At 35.5% G+C, this 17,740-nt stretch overlaps 1 protein-coding gene across 1 annotated transcript in view; it reads left to right on the forward strand.

Annotated features, from left to right (window-relative positions):
- mbo (Nuclear pore complex protein Nup88) overlaps positions 1-16,844 on the forward strand; it is a 155,683-nt gene extending 138,839 nt beyond the window's left edge. The window contains exons 3-13 of the mRNA XM_076398066.1: positions 13,058-13,183; positions 13,250-13,461; positions 14,598-14,736; positions 14,793-14,970; positions 15,029-15,281; positions 15,345-15,607; positions 15,659-15,772; positions 15,833-16,059; positions 16,113-16,272; positions 16,543-16,631; positions 16,687-16,844. Of these exons, the coding sequence (XP_076254181.1) occupies positions 13,058-13,183; positions 13,250-13,461; positions 14,598-14,736; positions 14,793-14,970; positions 15,029-15,281; positions 15,345-15,607; positions 15,659-15,772; positions 15,833-16,059; positions 16,113-16,272; positions 16,543-16,631; positions 16,687-16,753 (1,828 nt within the window). The 3' untranslated portion in view covers positions 16,754-16,844. The remainder of the gene's footprint in view (positions 1-13,057; positions 13,184-13,249; positions 13,462-14,597; positions 14,737-14,792; positions 14,971-15,028; positions 15,282-15,344; positions 15,608-15,658; positions 15,773-15,832; positions 16,060-16,112; positions 16,273-16,542; positions 16,632-16,686) is intronic.
- The last annotated feature ends 896 nt before the right edge of the window (positions 16,845-17,740 follow it).

Raw genomic sequence — 17,740 nt, forward strand, 5'->3', positions numbered from 1 at the left:
AGTTTTTAACGAGCAATATCCTTGCCGACAAAAAGTGCCCGAAGACCGTATAAAACTTTTTAGCTAAAACAAAAACGATGTTTACAGTCGAGAGTAGTTAAAAGGGTTCTAATTATTTTGAGTTAATATTTCTGTTGTATTCGGGTATTCCGCGTTCGGGCCCTGGTCCCCTGCCAGGTATTAAAATGGAAACTTTTTAACCATCAATTTGGCCGAAGGAATGAGAAAAAATCGATGTTATCAGGTCAACGATGACTTCTTGCTTCTTAAGAACTTTTAAAATTACTGCTTGGTATATACAAGGAATGGACAAAATAATACAAGAACGTGACATATACACTATATTTATTTGTTAATTATCTGACCCCATAGACGTTGTCTTGTCACAAGAGTCTAGTTTTGGAGAATCCCCGCATGTACACACGGGTTTAAATTTGCAACGTTGCCAGTTATTGAAAATTATAGGTATATTTGAGAAATATAATTTTTTTATTAATTTTTAATCAACTGAACGTGTACATCATATCATTCATGAACACTTGGGTAAGCTCTGTGCAAAGTGAGTGTCGCGCGAACTCACTTTTGAGCAAAAACAACGATGAGTTGATGATTCGAAGCAGTGTTTGAAGATGATCAGGCCTAATAAACCCGAGCTTTTTCATCGATATGTGACAATGGATGAAACATGGCTCCATAATTTCACTCCGAAGTCCATTTGACAGACATCCGAGTGGACTGCACACGAAGAACCCGCTCCAAAGCATGGAAAAACGCAACAGTCGGCTGGCAATATTATGGCGTCTGTATTTTGGGATGCGCATGGAATAATTTTCATTGACTACCTTGAAAAAGAAAGGACCATCACCAGCGACTATTACATAGCGTTATTGGACCGTTTGAAAGAGGAAATCGCAGAAAAACGGCCGCATTTGAAGAAAAAGAAAGTGCTGCTTCACCAAGATAATGTACCGTGTCAAAAATCCATGAATTTGGCTTCGAACTGCTTCATCATTCATCGTATTCTCCAGACCTGGCCCCCAGCGACTATTTCCTGTTCTCAGATCTTAAAAGAATGCTCGCTGGGAAGAAATTTTCGTCGAATGAAGAGGAATCTACGAAACTGAGGCCTATTTTGAAGCAAAGAACAAATCGTACTACAAAAATGATATCGAAAAGTTTGAGAATCGGTATAATCAGTGTATCACCCTTGAAGGGAATTATGTTGTTTATGTTTTAAACATGTTTTAAAATTCAGATATTTTTCTCAGCTGCCGACATCTTTATCTAGTTCGTACTGTTGATTCAACAAATCGCAAATCGTCCGAATCAATCGAATCGTTTATATATATATATATATATATATATATATATATATATATATATATATACATATATATATATATATATATATATACATATATATATATATATATATATATATATATATACATATATATATATATATATATATATATACCCGAAAACTTTTTATGAGGACTTTAGGACGATTCGCATAAAAACGATATATAAGGATTTTGGTTTATTTTAATGCCATTTGCGGCTCTTTGCGATGAATATTCAAAAAGTTCGGCTAATTGCGGTTCCATGGACGTACGGCGACCGCCTTAAATTGTCTAATTTATATGGGCAATGTTATATATCTATCTGAAGCGGATATTTTTTATACGTGTGTGAGTGTACCCACCGTAACATGGGTAATATTATTCTTATGTGAGTTAATTAATAAAAATCTGATTATATATTATACTCTTAATTAAATAAATCACAAAAAGATAGAAACCGTAATTTATCACATTTTAATAGACAATTTTGATGAAAATTTTCCAGTATATATGTTGTGTTCTCAATTATATTGCAGTCTCCTTTATATTTACATTTACTTATTTTCTAATTATATATTCATATTTAAATAATTAAATTATTAATTATTTAACAGGTCAATTGAAAAGTCCCCGGCCTACCATAGTAAAACACATTTTTTTAGCAAAATTAGTTTTTTTATTCAACATAATTCCCTTCCAGGGTAATACACTGATTATAGCGACAAAAAGACATCAAAGTAGGCCCCAGTTTCGGCGATCACCTCTTCATTCGACGAATATTTCTTCCCAGCGAACGTTCTTTTGAGATCTGAGAACAGGAAATAGTCGCTGGGGGCCAGATCTGGAGAATATGATGAATGAGGAAGCAATTCGAAGCCAAATTTATGGATTTTTGCCATCGTTTTCACTGACTTGTGACACGGTGCATTGTATTGGTGAAGCAGCTCTTTCTTTTTCTTCAAATGCGGCCGTTTTTCGGCGATTTCGTCCTTTAAACGGCCCAATAACGCTATGTAATAGTAGCTGTTGATGGTCTTTCCTTTTTCAAGGTAGTTAATGAAAATTATTCCATGCGCATCCCAAAATACAGACGCCATAACCTTGCCAGCCGACTGTTGCGTTTTCCCACGCTTTGGAGCGGGTTCATCGTGTGCAGTCCACTCGGTTGACTGTCAATTGGACTTCGATATAAGTTCGTAGATGCATTTGATTTCATGCTATTCTTCTTTGGTTATGCAACTATAAGCATTCGTAATTGGCCGAGGAACTTCGTTTTGGCAATATGAGTGTTACCCCAGATTTTAACTCTAGAATTCTAAATAGGCTTTATGACTGATTTATAAACTAATATTTTCGATCTTACGTCTTAGATCCTAGCACCAACTATTTTGATTAAATAACAAAAGTAATCCCGCAAAAGCACGTTTTCAGTACAGTAAAAAGACATATGTGTCAAAATAATAACATTGCGTACTTAAGCCCAGCGACATCTGTTAGAAAAACCGTTAATGACTTTTCGTTACATCTGGTAGCAAGGGTCCGAACGGAGTCCCGCGGGACGCCTCTGATCATCTTAACTATAATTAAGAAAACATAGGTTAGGTAATCTCACACTCGCGAACAGTCGCACGACTATTTGCATAAAAAACCGATAAAATTAGCGGCCGGATTATTCGGATGCGTAAAGGCGAACGCGGCTTAGAATCGCAGAAATTTCGGAGCGAGGGGGTTGAAGGGGGGTGGGGTGGCCACTCCGGTGTCGAGGGGGTTGTGTTCGTTATTTAGTACATCAAAAAGACGCTCCGCCCCGCGCGGGTTCCTACAGACCAAACCCCCCTCGCGCCCCCGACCGTTCTGAGGGTCGTTATGACGTGACGCCGCCGCCCGTACCTGCGAAGAACTACCCCCGGCGAGATGGAGATTATTTAAATTGGGACCGGTTGTTTATTGCGACAAGGCGGACTTCGATATTTACGTTTACTTTCTAAACTTTAACATTTCCCGCCGCCGTAAATCCTGCATTTAATGGCATCGGATTATCGTCGGTACTGCGAGATCTCGACTTTAATGGTGCTCGGCTTGATCTTAAGTTATATCTGGGTATTTGGCCGAGAGCAACCACTCTGCTCTCTCCGCGCCACTGAATATATACTGGTCTTTTTTAATTCGTGTTAATACTCCTTGGAGTAGCATACAGTAATCTACTCACATTTCTACCAATTCCAATTCAACTAACATTTTTACGCTCTTAACGCATGGACTGAAAAGTCCCCGGGCTTAACAAAGAAAACGCGTTTTTTTTAATTCAAAATTGACTATTCATCAATGTAATCTCCATCAAGAGCCACACATTCATTCCAGCGACGCTGTAACATTTCAATACCACTTTTGTAAAGCGATTTATTTTATGCCTCAAAATGGGCCTCAGTTTCAGCGATAACCTCTTCATTCGAACGGAAGTTCTTACCGATGAGCTTTTTTTGATGTCTGCGAATAGCCATTCATGTAGTTTTGCCATTGTTTTGATTGACTTATGACACGGTGGGTTGTCTTGATGAAACATTTTTTTTTCCCAAATGCGGTCGTTGCAATTTCGGCCTTCAAACGCTCCAATAACGCTATTAATATTCGCTGTTGATGGTATTTCCCTTCTCAAGATAGCTGATGAGTGAGTCGTATTGCTCAGTGTATCCGTATTATTTAACATAAATAAACTTTTGTTCCGTAGTAATCTACCAAATTAGTGTTACTACATTATAACTTTTTACCTATAAACGCCTATTGTCTGCTGCTGATTTTCTCTATTAAATAATAAATTATTATATAAACTAATCCAGGAATAATGTAAACATAAAATTAACTAAAAGAATACCACCTAATCCCTACTCTCTTAAACAGCAACGCGTGGACTTTAGGTACTGAAATGATGGCACGAATACAAGAAATTTGGAAATATTTGGAATACACAAGAATATAGAATCAGTGAATTTAGCTATGTTATATTGAGATACAATAAAGCGCTAAAATTGGGTTGAGATATTACCGACTGAATTAAATTGATGCAACTTTCAAAAGGTTTAGACTCAGCTGAATTCGACATCTGGAAATGTCAATTCACAGCGTGGAATGTAGTCAAAAGAACAGCATTTTAATTGATAAATAGTAAAATGCTTTGTGATTGAGTTCTTCGATTTTCTCGATGTTTGTTCAAGCCTTTTGAATGTTAAAACTTCTTTCTCGAAGTTTCAACGATTAATAATTTAAAACAATGTTGATTACGGTAAATAGAATCATTATTTTATTTAAAATGGACGATGTAGTTAAATAATTGATAAAGATTTATTAACAAAATACTATAAGAATACTAGGGGATTATTATTCCATTCCTCATATTGTCCGTGCAACTTACAAGCAGATATTAAAACCCTCCAAGTCGTAAGAAATATTGTGGATGCACCAAGATACCATAAAAACAGTTATTTACGCAGAGACTATCGGATTCCAACTGTTCTAGAGGAAATTAAGAGATTCGAACAAAACATGAGGAAAAACTCCACTACCATGTAAGCACCAAAGTGCTGCAACTCTTGGACAACTTGTACTCAAGACAACCAAACCATGTGATCTTGTGTAGTTGTACCGTGAAATGTACTAAATGGTAAAAACATTTGAAAGTTTTAAATGATTTTCACTTTATTGGAAACTAAGTAATAGGCAGTAGTACTCCACTGTCGTCAAGTCTATAAATTAAATTTATACAGATAGTGTTACTGTGTATTAAATCGCATCGGATACATTTTTAACTAACTTCATGTTGAAACTTCGTTTCTCAGTATGCGTAATTTCGTTGAAATGTGAAGAAAAATATTTTTCAGTGCTTGAGCAACATGGGAATGAAAGAACGAAACATGCACATGGGAAACGTGGATATTTTTTACAATTGATGCCGAGCACTGAGCGAAAAACGTCCAGAATGTGAGCAAAACACAACATGTGTTATTCTTCATCATGACAACGCTCGACCACATGTTGCTAAACCGATGCAAGTCCACTTCGGAACATTAAAATGTGAAGTGCTACCCCAGCCGCTGTATTCTCCAGACCTTGTTCTATCTGAATACTACTTGTTCCAACATATGGGCCGATTCGTGGATAGCCTCAAGAGATACATCGTTCTTTCGAGATGGAACTGGTAAATTAACTGAAAGCCAGAAAGAGAAAATGGGCTTGTTTTATATCATGCAATGTGTATTTCCTTATGCTGCTCCCATACGCTTCAACAGGTGGTTAATGGTTATTGAATGATTGTTGTTATTAACGCATTCGCACCGCAATTTTACTATAATCATTTCAAAACAGCAGTGTACCCACGTGACGTCAAAACGTCGCAATGTTGCCACAGCAACTCTGAGTTTTATTACATTTCGGCTCTGATATATTTAGGCATTTAGGCCTCCGAAAGCCTAACCCACCTAATAAACAATTGTATATCTGAATAATGTATTTTACTTTCATTAGAGAGCATATTTATATTTTACGCTTAGTTGTTCATAAAGCTTTCACACTCTATAATACAGTTTCCTACAATTAAAATATATTAAGTGTATACTGACATTTAGTTTTTCCCTTTTTCTTCACCCTGTCTTGGTAATTGTCAGCATTGAATCATAAACCAACATTCATAAAGTTTTATTCAATCACTGTCACTTTCAGAAACACTAATCAAGTTAATAATTAAGTTGTTTATTTCTAATCTATCAAAAACTTGCTCAAGATTCTACCATTTGTCAATTTCTTCTTCAATCTGTCTGATCGAGCTCACACAAACCGAAGGTATTATTTTCGACAATGCCTCTTTCCATAAATCCAGACAGCTCTAGTTTGAATATCCTCCTCAACCTGAATGCCTATTGTAATAATTCTTTGCAATACTCCATATCAACTCAGTTGGATTAAATATACAGTGATAAGGAGGAAGACGTAATACTATATGGCCATAACGTTCAGCAAGCTGATCTATCATGTATCTTTTCTCAGGCTTATTTCTTAAAAAGTAAGTTACATAAAATGCAATTAAATATTTTATTTATATTTACCGAGCAACAATTTGAAATCATGTTTGTTGATTCTTGCAGCCTTTGTTGCACTTATTGGGATTTTCTCCGGCAGTGTACTATGATATGGTGCATTGTACATAACAATAACTGATGGTCCCTCCAAGTTTTCTAAAGGCTGATTTTCGAACTACTGCAAAGACAAATGATTCATTTCTCCATGGTAGTCAACCCTTGGACTTGGAGGAAAACATTAATCCTGCACCAGGAATAGAACCATTCCTGTCTCCAGCGTGAAGAACTATATGTCTGCAATGAATTATTAATAAATGTTATCACTAACGATACCTAATCGATAGTTATTCCAACGTTTAGCTTTTTCCACCAACTTTTGTTATCTTTAAACTATATTTATCCTGCCATGAGCGATCCAATGTACCATTCTGAAATATTCATGTCTCATTTGAATATATAAACTGATAATAATTCTTCGTTAATTTTGTTATGTTTTTAAAAATTGTATTCTTTTAAATGCAATCTTTGGAAGTTCCATTAAACCCATGCATGGCTTATCTTTACACCACTTTAATCTTATGTTACCCAACAGTGTATGAAGGGATGTTCTACATCCCTCAAATATCTGTATATCCTTTGGCTTTTTATGGATACTTTCCAGACTATTAAATTATATTTCGACTGAAAAAACTACTTATTGTTTGTTGTAACATCAAGGTGATCTTAATTCGTCACCCGTTTCGCATAAAGACAGTTTCTTTTTGGTGAATTAAATATGATACTTTAGTGACTTTTGCGGGCTCTTTCGGGTGCATGTTCGAACTTCCCTAACAGCATTCTATCTCATTTTAAATAGAATAAAATGATAAGGAAAATATGGTCTGACTGTAAAACGCAAACTTCTTTCTGCAGACACATATTGATCACGTGTGTCACTGCTATTTTGAATAGACTATATATTTCGTGAGATGCCATCCGGGCGGATGAAGAACGTGCATATTTATATATCGTACACGGCGACACTTTTTGTCCTCGCACAATATTTCTTAATTTCGGCCCCTTTTACCCTTTTACTCCCATTAAGTTCTCCGCAGTGCGATTTCCGTTCCGCGCGACACATCCAGGTGGTAAATAACAATTTTCCGTGACTTCTTGCTTTTTACCGCTCTTTAGCGTAATTAGCGCGGATACGACTTAAATGGCTTGATTGAGAAATATGACGCGCGGGACGGGGCGAGGGGGGGTACCGGGGACGGGGCGACGAAGAAATGGAGCTATTAGGGCAGATGTTGGATCATCGTGGCGGATTTAACGAATGGATCCTTAAAAGTGAGTTATTAAATGGGAATCACCTTGCGAAACTTTCAACATAAATATGACAACCGGCCTCGTTTTGTTCCGAGTGGGGCCGGGCTCGCCCTACGACTAGGCCCGAGGATTTATCTTGTGCATCTGTTCATGTTATTGAAAAGGTTCGCCAGATCAAATACCAATACGTATTTTCTAATATCAATATGAAATATTTTACCTGCCCATCGACGTATCATCGAAAAATCATTGCCGGTTTTTCTAACAGATACTGCTAAGCTTAAATGTTTTACGAGGGTCACTATTTATATTTGGGGAATTGGAAAAAAAAACAAATAGTTAAGCTGCTAATACATTTTTATTGTTTTTCAAAGTACCCGCCACGATGATCGATACACTTAGTTTAGTTACTTACCACGCAGTTTATTCTTCACGGATGGGAACAAAAAGAAGTCATTGGGTGCCAAATCAGGGCTGTATGGCGGATGACCTATCAATTCGATGTTTTGAGTGCTCAAATAGTCTCTTGTTTGTGCCTAGTGTGAGAGCTTGCATTATAATGATGAAGAACAATCCGGCGTCTCTTGTTTGTTATCCATATTTCACCGAAGACTTCTGGCAAACAAATGGTTGTGTACCAATCAGAATTTACTGTTCTACGATCCTCTAGAGGCACTGTTGCAATATGACCAGTTTTCCCGAAGAAACAGGCCACCAAATGATCAATTTTAACCATGCATTGATCGGAGAACGTCCAAGATGAGCCCGAAGTCACGGTAAAGTGATTTTACAGGAAAAGCACTTGAATTGAATATATTATCGCACCCGCCATACTCTCCAGACCATGCCCCGTCCGACTATCAACTTTTGCTTGCAGCTCTTCGCCAATTTCAAAGAAGCTAGAATATAGCTCGGTGAATGGTTCCATTTTCAAAAAATATTATTAAAATACCTGATTTCCAGTTTGGATTTCGAAATCACAACTCAACAATGGACCCAGAGGTGCGAAATGTAACAGTGGTTGTTAAAAAGTCATTTGAAGAGAAGAAATACTGCCTTGCGATATTCTTGGACATCTCATCATAAGCTTTTGACCGAGTTTGGCCTTTGGGGCCTTTGGGGATCTACAAAATTAGCAAATTGCTACCGCGGAACTATTGTCAATTGCTGAAATCATATGTTTTCGAAAGAAAATTTAGTCTCGTGTGAAGGGGATTCTCAACGCTTAAACCTATTCCATCTGAAGTTCCTGGGGTACCAATCCTGTATCTACTCTACACTGCTGATATCCCAAGAAAACAGTACTTGGAACATTAGCCGACGACACAGTTATCATGGCAAACGATATATCTCTGTTTAAGACTGTAGAAAAAATACAAGTAACGATCAACAAGATCTGCAAATAGATTAGGGACTAGAAAATATAGCTTAGTAGCTCCAAATCTGTCCATGTTAATTATGCGTTGCAGCGAAGTGACAAAGTGATTCAAGACTCAAGCTTCAAAATATTTTTAAAAAAGTTGCTAAATCACAACAACGTGGACTGGACAACACACAAGAAATCAGTAAATTGAAAAAAACTGACGATTTCTCGAATTGACGATACCAATGATATTGCCGATTTAATTAGGTTAAATATAACAGGTCAATTGAAAAGTCTCCGGCCTCATATTAAAACAAATTTTTTGGCAAAATTAGTTTTTCTATTCAACATAATTTCTTCAAGGGTGATACACTGATTATAACGACCCTCCAACTTTTCTATACCATTTTTGTGGTACGATTTGTCCTTTGCTTAAAAATAGGCCTCAGTTTCGGCGATCACCTCTTCATTCAGATCTGAAGAATGCGGTTGATGAAGAAGTAATTCGAAGCCCAATTCATGGATTTTTGCACTTTAATACTGCTCCGAATCATCAACTCGTCGTTGTTTTTGATTAAAGTGAGCTCACGCGGCACCTACTTTGCACTTTCTCATACCCAAATATTCGTGAATGATATGATGTGCACGTTCAGTTGATATCTTTAGAATGTCTGCTATTTCATTCAGTTCCAATTTACGGTCATTCAGAATCATTTTGTAGATTTTCTTTTGGGTATCCACTGCTTTCACCGTCTTTGGTGCTCATTTCACCACGTCTAAACTTACCATACGAATCCTTGATGGTTGATTTTCCAGGGGCAGTGTCCGGAAACTCGGCATCAAGCCAAGTTTTTGCTTCAACTGGATTTTTTCCCTTCAAAAAGCAATATTTTATCAACACGCAAAATTCCTTTTTATCCATTTTTTTCACAATAACAAAAGTTGCTTCACTTAAAATGATATAATTCACAAACTAATGATCCGACAGCTGTCAAATTCATACACGCACTACTAAAACATATGTATTTAATTCTAGTAGCGCCATCTATGTGTCAGGCGGGGACTTTTCAATTGACCTGTTAACTGAAACCTAATTGTAAAAACATGTTATAGTATATTATGTAATATATAGGTAGATTGTGTAATTAAGTTATTGAAATATATCGATTAAAAATGAACACAGGATAATAATGAACATCCAGTAACGTAAACATATTACCTTTCTACATAACTCATATAGAGAATGTCAAAACAAATACGTATAAACTCAAACAAATTCAAAATTAATATGTATTCGAAGTTATCAATCAGAGTTACGCATTAATGTCAATTTGTGACATTTGATAGACACCTAACCTAAAAACACGTCTTTCGTCTAATATCAGTTTTTTTGTATTCATTATTTCGCTAGATAACGCCATGCACTTCGTCCAGTTTAGTGAGGACAAGGAGCAAAGAAAACCGTTTCATTATCCGGTAGTTTTACGGTTTGTCATCGGCGGTCGGTCAAATGAAACGGTCCAGAATGACAGGTGTGTTGCTGCGCGTGAAAAAAATGCAATTTGGCAAGCGTGTATTACGTCATTTAAGGCGGCGTCCAAATCCGGCGGGAGTTAGTTTATCCTGTCAATTTTATGGTCGTGTGTCCGGACAAGTGCGCTTTTGCTCGCCAATTTGCCACCCTTAAGAGGCGCGTGGGGATTTGACAACAGGACGTAGCTCACGTCGACGATGGCCGGTATATTGGCGCTCGGATCAAGATCTGTATATTAAATTGCATAACGTTCATTGTTAACAAAAAAAACTGGCAAATTTACAAAGCTTTCTTGACTGAAATATATTTTAATAAAAAAGACGTATATTACGTGAAAAGCCGGAAGCAAAGATTACTCGCTATGGAAAACAACTTGGAAATTTTAAAGACCAATTATTAGAATACCGCCTATTAAAAATGATCAAAATGGATAGGTTCGATGCAATAACGAAAAATCTGAATTATTCGCACATTTCCTACCGAATGATACAAATGATATATGATGGTTACAAATCTAGTTTATTAGTCTAATGCATAAATATGATTTCTCCAATGAACGTTGCCACGGAAATTGATAACAATCTCAATCTTGAAAAAGCTCCTGGAGTTAACGATATTTCACCTCGGTTATTGAAAGAGGTGCCAGGAAAAGCAATAATCATGTTGGCACACATATTCAGTGCCTGTATGAGACTAAAGCATGTTCCGGAATGTTTTAAAGTTGCTCAAATAATTATGCTTAGAAAAACCTAACAAACCGGCAGAAGGAGTTAAATCTTATAGGCCTATTTCGCTACTACCTGCGATATCAAGATTATTTGAGAAATTGTTCTTAAAACGTATTAAACCATTTATAGAAACAGTAGATTTCTTGTTGGAATTTCAAAATCGCCGCTTCACAATCGACCAACTGCACACAGTAACAGCGGTTGTTGCAAAGGCATTTGATGAAAAGAAATATTGCCCTATAATATTCCTGGACGTCTCACAAGCTCTCGTCAGGGTATGACAATTAGGATTAATCTACAAAATGAGCAAATTGCTACCGCGAAACTATTGTCAACTGCTGGAATCATATATTTTCGAAAAAGAATTTCGCATGAAAGGGGATTTTCAACACTTAAACCTGTTTCTAAAGTTCCCCAGGGTAGTATCTTGGGACCACTCCTATATCTGTTCTACACTGCTGATATCCCATCCATCTCGAAATTAGGTTAAATTGGAAGCATCATGTCAGACAAAAAGCAGATCAGATCAGAGTCAATATCAAGCAACTGTACTGGTTAGTCGAAAGAATACTATCATCTTGGCCTAAAATCAAAAAAATCAGTCAATCATAAAGCCAATTGGGACCTATGTAGTTCAAATATGGGATCGCCCCCTAAAACATTGAATCAACTAGTTATCTAACTGCACTGTGCTCTCGAAATCTGGTTTACGTGAGTGAAGTGGTCCAATATTTCGCCCTAAAACATGAAAATGAGTTAATCACGCCAAGGTGGAAGTAATACAGCTACTGGACAACACGCAAGAAATCAAAAGATTGAAACGAACCAAACCACATGATCTTGTATCTCCCAGAAGACCTAACCGCTCTCATCAAGTCCTACCTATCGGACCGATCTTTCCAGGTCAAGATCAGGGAGACACTTTCCGGTCGAAAACAAATCGTTTAACCTTTTCATTTCGGATCTGCCGAGAAAAGACCACATTGACGTCGCGTTTACGCTGACGGCCTCCAGGTTCGAGGTTACAATGCAAGAACGTTTACAGAAGCAGCTCGATCATGCGGTCAAGTGGTTCATATTCTGGAGGTTGAAAATCAACCCCTTGAAAACCTGGGCCATCATTTTCCATAGGAAGCGTTACGCACTGCTCGTCTCGCATATCAAGATCGACACCACAACAATTCCATGGCTGGATAACTTCACGTACCTAGGTCTCCACTTCGACTGATGGTTCGATTTGCATTCCCAAATCCAGAAAACAATCCAGAAAGGTTCGGGGATAGCAAACTTGCTATTTTCTCTTCTAGCAGACTTCCCCTCTCCATCAAATGCTTATTTTACAGGATGTTAATTCGATCCGTACTCCTCTACGGATCTAATGTCTACTTCAAGTTTGTTACACCCAACCAAGTGAAACGGCTTCAAGTTTTCCAAAATAAGCTTCTCAGGAGAATCTTAAACGCTTCATGGTTTGTCAGAAATAATCAAATTCATAGGGAAACTGACACTCCAGAGATTAAGCACTTCATATCTCAATCATTCCACAAACAACAACTCAGCTCATGTTCTTCTGAAATTGATTTGTACTAATTATATCTAATGTAAGATGTAATTAATAAAAATAATTACAGTGAATTTATCAAATTTATTGCCCATCAAATTTATTATTGTTTGTTTATTTTTTTTATTACTAAAATATGTTTTTTTTACAGGAGTTACAGTTTAGATGAGCGCCTTCTATCATGCAGCGATGTCATCGAGGTACGCCAAGCGAAATTCCACCCCGGAAGCGTCAACGACTCACATATACTTGCCTTAACATCGGATAATATGTTCAGGTATTTAATTTTCACACTATATAGATCCATACAACACATAAATAATCAATTTTAATTCCATTAAAGATTATATCAGATCGACAATAGAGAAGCTATCAATTTAGGCGTGTATTCAATCGGTGAGAAGCCTGGAGGAATGTTTCCCGGTAGCAAGACCGCGTTCCTGGACATGTACGGGGAAATAGGTGTCGATTTCGATTTCGGCTTCCCGGAATTTAGCAGTAAATTTACAAAAACATCAAATGAAATACCACAACCTAAAGCGGTTCACCAAACCGGTATGTAAAATTTCAAGTTAATAAATAATATTCAGAAATAGTCTTGACGAAATGGTGAACTCGTTTTATATTTACCTAATAATGTTGTCAAGTTAATTATTAAAAATTAATTATAAGAAACTCAGTAATATAATAGAACAGTGCTATATCCGGTGTTTTTTTAAGGTTTTTAAATAAACGTAAATCTGCAAATATCAAGATAAAATTATTATCGACAAAATGGCGAATGCACTTTTTTTAAAGTCGGATGTACTTTAGCTTTTCTGTTTTATATTTTAAAAAGGTAACGATTTTAATACACATTAATCAAAGAATATATTACAACAATTTTAAAAGTTCTAAAATGTAAATTATACGCATTACTTTGGTTTAGAGTCGTTATATATTAACGTTTAATTGTTAATATAAAAATGTTCCTAATATCACTTTTGATAATGTACATACTACAGGAACAATTAAATATTCTCTAAAATATATCGATAACAAACTGGCAGGAACGTTTACCACAAATAAGAATTCAAAGCAACATATGTTATCAATATTAAAGAACCTTTATTATTATTAAGAAACGTGTTGAGAATTTGTTAGAAAAAAAAATTATTGAAAATGTCATCAAAAAAGCCACTCATAACAGATATATTCGACAACAGATAAAAAAATCACAAACAAAACTATATACATACACAGCTCGACCTGAATAAAATGATATAAAAAATCATTCACGGATTAAAGTCAAATGTTGTCAAATTAGCAAAAATCAAGACTTCAAATGTAAAGGTCTATTGAGCCAATTTATTTTATTTATAATTGTAGACTGTTGGTGATTATGACTAATTTGACTGTTCTATAATATTCTAATGTATTTACAATTTCCTAAAAATATATAATTTATATATTAATATATATGTTAATTTATGACAAACTCTATAAAGATATCTAACAATAATCAAAAGCACAGAGGTAATCCAAATGTGCACAAAACAAAACGCTGTTCGCTCTAATTAGTATTTTTATTTCATTTTTCATAGCAGATTTGATAACATTATTTTAATGTTAGTTTATTACTATTATCATGTCTATTACTAAAAACATACATCAGCTTAAATATATAATTTTAACTAAATTATACATTTCAGTTAATGTATACAGTGGGAAAATTCATGCCAAACCTATAACTCAAGACATTCCAACAAAAGTCGAAGAACTAATCTACCCAGTATATATCCTGCGAGGAGATTGTGCCATATATTCAATGAACATAGATTTAAATAGACGGTAAGTGCGATACTAATATAAGAAATCGATACTCATTTTTTTCATCTATATTACAGAATAAAACCAACGTTGCAAGGTCCCTACAACATCCATGGACAACCAGCTATAGTAGAGAATGAAGCTTGCGCATTGATATGCCTGAAAACAATACCACAAATATTTTCTGTAGCTACATCTAATGGTACCCTTATCAATTCAATACTACTTGATATTGACACTGAGGAAAAAGGAAAGGTGACCATATCGCATTCGAGTTTTAGCAATTTTAATATTATCTTGGTAATTTTTTTAGAACTCGAACTTTACTAAGCCACTAGCGTCAATTCCCACAAAGGAATTGATGGTTTTCGAACAAATTGAGCTCGAACTAGGTCTCAGTGTCTATCAGGAAAACGAGGAGGAATCCAAGAAATATAAATGCCCAATATTCCTCTTTCAAGATGAATCCAAATCATCTCGTTTCTTTGCCACACACAATGCTGGAATACACTCCATCAATATCAGTTGCGTGGAGGAGTTACATAATTACGTTTTTGGGTCAGAAGGTTTGTTTTTAATTACCTCTACTAATTTATATTGTATGTTATATACATTTTTATATCCGATAGATGTTACTCCAACATTCGACATATTCATAAATCCTAGTTCGGCGGAATATTTACTTTGCACCAAAACAGTGAACAGCGATAAAGCCAATCCGGTCACTGGATTTACAATCTATTACGAACCGACTTCAATAATCAGTCTTTTGAGTGATGGAAGCGTCGTTACCTTAGGAATACTCACTGCCCCACTTGCATCGAAGGAAAATAATATTCTATCAAATGATGATGATAAAACAAGCAATAGAATATTATCTCCCCTAAAAAAGGTAAAAAAAACAAGTATATGATATCATTAAAAATAATATTGTTCATTACAGATGTTAAATGAACCTTTTGATGAGTACATTCAAAAAATTCTGAAGAAATCTTCCAGTCAACCAGTTTTGAAACTGTCGTCAACTTTAAACAACACCCCTGAAGAATGTTATGATGTAAGTACACTGATAACATGGACGCAAAACAAAACTATACGTTACGGTTTTTCCTTATAGCTGCTTCAAACGGCCAGTCAGATGCTGAGAGAGAAACACATAAAGAATTTAACCAAAGTACGCGAAGAATTAGAGAAAAGGATGCACACCCTGTGTATGCTGAAACAAAGTCAAAAGGCCGAACTAGAGAAAATGGCTGAGGCCAAAGAAGTCCTGAGGGAGAAAGCGGAAAATTTAGCTGAAAAATACGAGGATATTAAGGATAAACAAGACGAATTGATGAACAGGTAACGAAACGCTATGATATGGTGATAAAACCCTGACATCATTTATATTGCAGATGTGAGAAATTGTTGATGATAGCGTCTCGAAAGAAATCAGAACCGTCAGATGCCGAAAAGAAGTTCATGAAGGACTTGAATGGCATCAGCCAAAAGTGTTTCAGTTATAACGATTCAATTGATAAATTAAAGAGCAAAGTCAAGTACCAACAATTTCAGGTAATTAATATTATAAGTCTGGGAAAAAGGAACCTTTTTTGACTTGAGATTTCCTTAAAAAGTTAATTGGAAGACATAAAGTAAATATAAAGACAAAAAATGTTGGTTGTTTGTTTTAACAATGCAACAATGCAAAGTTGAATGCCATGCTATTTCTGTTGAATTTGTTCATTTCATGTCGAGTATTTTTGTTTTTCCAAGATTTCGTTTCTTCATTTCGCCCCATAATCTAGAAAAGTCATTTAATTAACTCGCTTTTTTGTGGTATAGATCGAAAACTGGAAATCAGAGCAGGCTAAGAAAATTGAAAATATGAGCGAAATTCAATGTACAACCATCAAAAGTGCTCTAAAGGAATCGTAAGTGTGTTGTTCCTATATGTGCAAAATTGCTTTAATTTTTATTTATTTTTAGATCCCAAAAAATCAACAAAATGGTCCGTGAAGTCAACCAGTACAAACAACAGTTCAACTTAAAATAATTAAGAATTACTTTTAAATGTGTGTTTGTGTATTTGTATTTTGGCAACTTTTGCTATGTAACTCGTTGAGTAAATAAATCATTATTCCTTATATATTTTTAATAATCCACCAAAAAGCTATTTTGCATAATAATTCTTTTTAATAATTAATTTTCATAAGTTAAAGTTAAGAATACATTTATACACAAGTTCGTGTGTTTTGGTTCGATTCAATCTTTTGTTTTCCTGCGTGTTACCCTGTAACAGTTCCACGTTGCTGTAATTTAGTAACCTTATTTCATGTTTTATAATCATATCTGCTCTGCTTTTTGTCTAATACTGTTTCTAATTTAACCTGCCATCTTATGGAGATGTGTGTTGAGATATTTAGCTGTTCCTGCTTGAGGAATCGGGCATCCTTCAAGTGATATAATTAGGTTTTTGTCACATCGCCGCAAAATTAGCATGAACATATTTGAAACTATTAAGCTGTATTTTTCAGTCTCTAGTCCATTTGTATATCTTGTACTTTCGAAAAAATATGATTCCAGCAGTTGACAACAGTTCCTTTTGTAGGTTAGTCCCAAATTATTACTACAACCCCTGTTACTCTGTGAGGCTGTTACTCACTTGGTCAAGTGTCTTACCACTTGACAATCCAAACTGGAAATCTTCTATTTCCATAAATAGTTTATTTCAGAAGCCTTTTTAGGATTGAGGTTGTCGAGTCATGTACAGCTTTTATTGGAGAAATCGGATTTACACCTACATCGGGCTGTATTTATCGTAGATTCTATATCATTAGATTGGAATACATTAACTAAATGTTCTGCGAATAATTCAGTCTTTTTTTTTTCATCGTTGCGTCGAACCCATTCGTTTCAATCACTTTTAATACGCAGTACTCCAATAATTGGTCGTTTAAATCTACGAGTTGATTTCCATGACGAGTAATCTTTGTCTGCTTCTTGGCTTAATTAATTCACTTACATATTTTTTGAAACAACT

This window comes from Rhynchophorus ferrugineus, unplaced genomic scaffold (assembly GCF_030347505.1).
Source record: "Rhynchophorus ferrugineus isolate W39M unplaced genomic scaffold, kcgeb_rfMv2 rfM3, whole genome shotgun sequence".
Lineage (NCBI taxonomy): Eukaryota > Metazoa > Arthropoda > Insecta > Coleoptera > Curculionidae > Rhynchophorus > Rhynchophorus ferrugineus.